At 45.3% G+C, this 3121-nt stretch overlaps 2 protein-coding genes across 2 annotated transcripts in view; both read left to right on the forward strand.

Moving 5' to 3' along the window:
- Positions 1-742: 742 nt before the first annotated feature.
- LOC125952418 (exosome complex component CSL4) lies at positions 743-1473 on the forward strand. Its single transcript, XM_049681876.1, has one exon. It carries the CDS (start codon positions 804-806, stop codon positions 1446-1448), a length of 645 nt encoding a protein of 214 aa, XP_049537833.1. The 5' UTR covers positions 743-803; the 3' UTR covers positions 1449-1473.
- Positions 1474-1636: 163 nt separating this feature from the next.
- LOC125952403 (uroporphyrinogen-III synthase-like) overlaps positions 1637-3121 on the forward strand; it is a 1958-nt gene continuing 473 nt past the window's right edge. Inside the window, exon 1 of the mRNA XM_049681856.1 lies at positions 1637-3121. This exon is cut by the window's right edge and continues 473 nt beyond it. Within this exon, the coding sequence (XP_049537813.1) occupies positions 1763-2545 (783 nt within the window). The 5' untranslated portion in view covers positions 1637-1762 and the 3' untranslated portion in view covers positions 2546-3121.

Below are 3121 nucleotides of genomic sequence, written 5' to 3' on the forward strand. Positions count from 1 at the left end.
GGTTATAAGTTTATCCAGACAGCCCCGTTGCGTTTTTGTTGAATTTCCCATTTTTCGATTTTTGCCAAATTTTTGAAGTTGAAAAAGTTATCATTTTTTGGATGTTGTCTCAAAACACGAGTTTTTCATAGTTAAAAAAATATTTAAATTTTAATGCCAATGTTACCATACGATTGTATTCTATCAAATGAACCATATGCACATACTTGAATAAGAATTCATGTGTTAAAAAACTGAAAATGTTTTGCTTTGCCAGGAAACTTTTGAAGAGTAACGGTCTTTTTAAATCCTTAAATTTAAAATAACCGCTGTTCAAACTTTCGAGCACAACAATCCAGGATTCAAGCAAACTGCTTCCCAGAAGGAAAAAATCGAACGAAACTGCTCGATGTTTTAAAATGTTCCTTTATGTCGAGCAGTTTGTTGGAAACGAAAAAGCCCTGCTACACGAAGCGTAAACTCTAAAAAATAAATAAAAAAATAAAAGCTGTTTGCAAACGGGAGGGCTCGCAATATGTTTTTTTTGTGGTTTACATCGACAGTGAGTGATCATTGCTAGTGTATTCAATCCTTTTCTTCAAAAAAACGATTTTAATTTCCTCAACCCGGCCATGCAAACATATCGAAGCGTAAAAGTTTTGGCATTAATTTGTAAATTTACGCATAAATTTACGGTTCATGTAGCACTCCCTAAACATTTTGGACTTTTGTACGGCTCCGCAGCGCTGTTGTAGAGCTCTTGTTGTCAAAATAATAATTTCCTGAAACGAATTCCGAGATAAAACCGTAATAAATCCGTGAAAATGAGTGAAGAAAACTCGGAACAAACGCTGATTTGTGTCCCCGGTCAGGTGCTATGCGCCATCTCAGAATTCACCGTGGCCAGCGAGGGAACGTACGAGAAGTTGGGCTACATCCACGCAGCGCTAGCCGGTATCGTGAAGCTGAAGAAGCGCGAGAAAAACACGTTTATCTCCGTGATTTCCTTCGGCGGCGGATCCACAGTTCCGGTGATCGGCGATATCGTGACGACACGGATCACAGCGGTGCACCATCGGATGGCCAAATGCCGCATTTTGTGTATCGGTAAAACTGCCCTTAATCGCCCGTACCGCGGAATCATCCGGAAAGAGGACGTACGAGCGACAGAGATCGACCGCGTTGAGCTACACAAATGCTTCCGACCCGGCGATATCGTGCTGGCCCGGGTCCTGCATCAGATCGAGCTGAACGTGTTCCATCTTTCGACGGCGGACAACGAGCTCGGAGTCGTGGTGGCCATTTCACCCAGCTCGCGGGCTAATTCGGGAGCCGAAACTGTGCCGATGGTTCCGGTTTGCTGGACGGAAGTTCAGTGTCCGGTGACGCTGATAAAGGAGCCACGCAAGGTAGCAAAAGTGGTTCCCGAAAAAGGCGAAGCGCTTAGTCGCAATTTAGAGTTATTTTAAACCGAATAAAAATCAGTTGTATCAACTTTAACCACTAGTTTCCCTTTTTTTGTACATTTCCGGAGAAACCGGTGATAAAAATCGAAATTTGGTCCGTAAAATTTTGTATGGCTGTTGACATTTGTACGGTTCCGCTTCGCTGTTGTGGGGCTCTGGTTGTCACCGAGAAAACAAATACAAAACAAAAATCGAAATTCGTTTTCCGTAAGAATTTTGCAACTTAATTTATTTTCTTTAGCTGCCCTTGCTGCTTATCTGCTGATACTACTTCTAATTAGCGAGTTCCGGCAACACAGTGTTCCGTTTTCGCAACGATGCGCAACGTGGTGGTGATTCTGAAGTCGGAAAGTGAGAATACGGACAATTACGGGGCGCTGCTGGAGAAACACGGATACGAGCCCGTATTCATTCCGACGCTGGAGTTCTCGTTTCAACGGCTGGATGTGCTGCGAGATCGATTGCTATCGCCTTACAAATACTCAGGATTGATATTCACCAGTCCACGGAGCATTACGGCCGTCCGGGATGCGCTACAAGGCCAGAAACTGAAGGACGATTGGAAAACGCTGGAGAACTACTGCGTCGGAGAGACCTCACGAGACCTGATACAGCGAACGCTCGATCTCGATACCAAAGGACATCATTCGGGAAATGCTAGCAACTTGGCCGATTTCATCAAGACAGATCTCTACAACAAGACCGTCACCTTGCCGTTCCTCTTTCCCTGTGGCAATCTCAAGCAGGATGTGCTCCAGAACAAGCTGTCCGAGTACGGCTATTCGTTGGATTCGGTCGAGGTGTACGAAACGGTTCCGCACCGTGAATTGGAAAGGAATCTAGTATCACTGTTTCGCAGCGAAACCGAGGAACCGAGAGGGGAGCGACGGATCGATAGCTTACTCTTTTTCAGCCCCTCCGGCATCAATTACTGTGCGCACGTATTCGAGAAGCACCGCATCAGTCTGGCCGGTAAAAAGATCATCGCGATCGGGCCCAGCACGAAGAAAGCGATCGAGAACAAGGGCATTCAAGTGCACCGTACGGCCGAAAAACCGTCAGCCGATTATGTCATCGGAGCTTTGTTGCAGGATACCTAAGGTGATGGAGGACACGGTGCGCGGGATGTGCAATAACGATCCGTCTAAGGTGTTTCCTTTTTCTAAATGTTGAATGGAGCAATGATCGCCGGATGTGTAAGTGATCCAATCTAGCCTACTGATCGAGTGCGATCGGACGTAACTGTCCGCCGCACGCACCGACCGACAAACTAAATGCAATTTGTTAATTCCTTCTCCTCCCTTAACCGAATGAAGACAGATAATGTTAAACTCGAAAATGCAACGGAACGTCGTCAATGTTATCGGAATCTTGTTATCTTATAGAAAAGTATACTAGCCAGTTGGAATTAGTGTGATGGGAGACGGGGCGAGAGAGAGCGAAAGATAGTGGGAGCAGGGCTGTTTGTTGGTTGTGTTTCCAAAATATTGCCATTTTCTAAATCCCTAGTTTAGCTGTGCCACTCAAAACCAAGCTTCACAGACCTTACCTGCTGCTTTGAGGTCTGTCTTTGGTTATCCAACTGTTTGACATCCCACGAAACCACGCGTTAATTACCAGTGTCCTTAGCACCAGGACACCAAACAGGTCAATTTCCAACATGGAATAGGAAACCA

This window comes from Anopheles darlingi, chromosome 2 (genome assembly GCF_943734745.1).
Source record: "Anopheles darlingi chromosome 2, idAnoDarlMG_H_01, whole genome shotgun sequence".
NCBI lineage: Eukaryota > Metazoa > Arthropoda > Insecta > Diptera > Culicidae > Anopheles > Anopheles darlingi.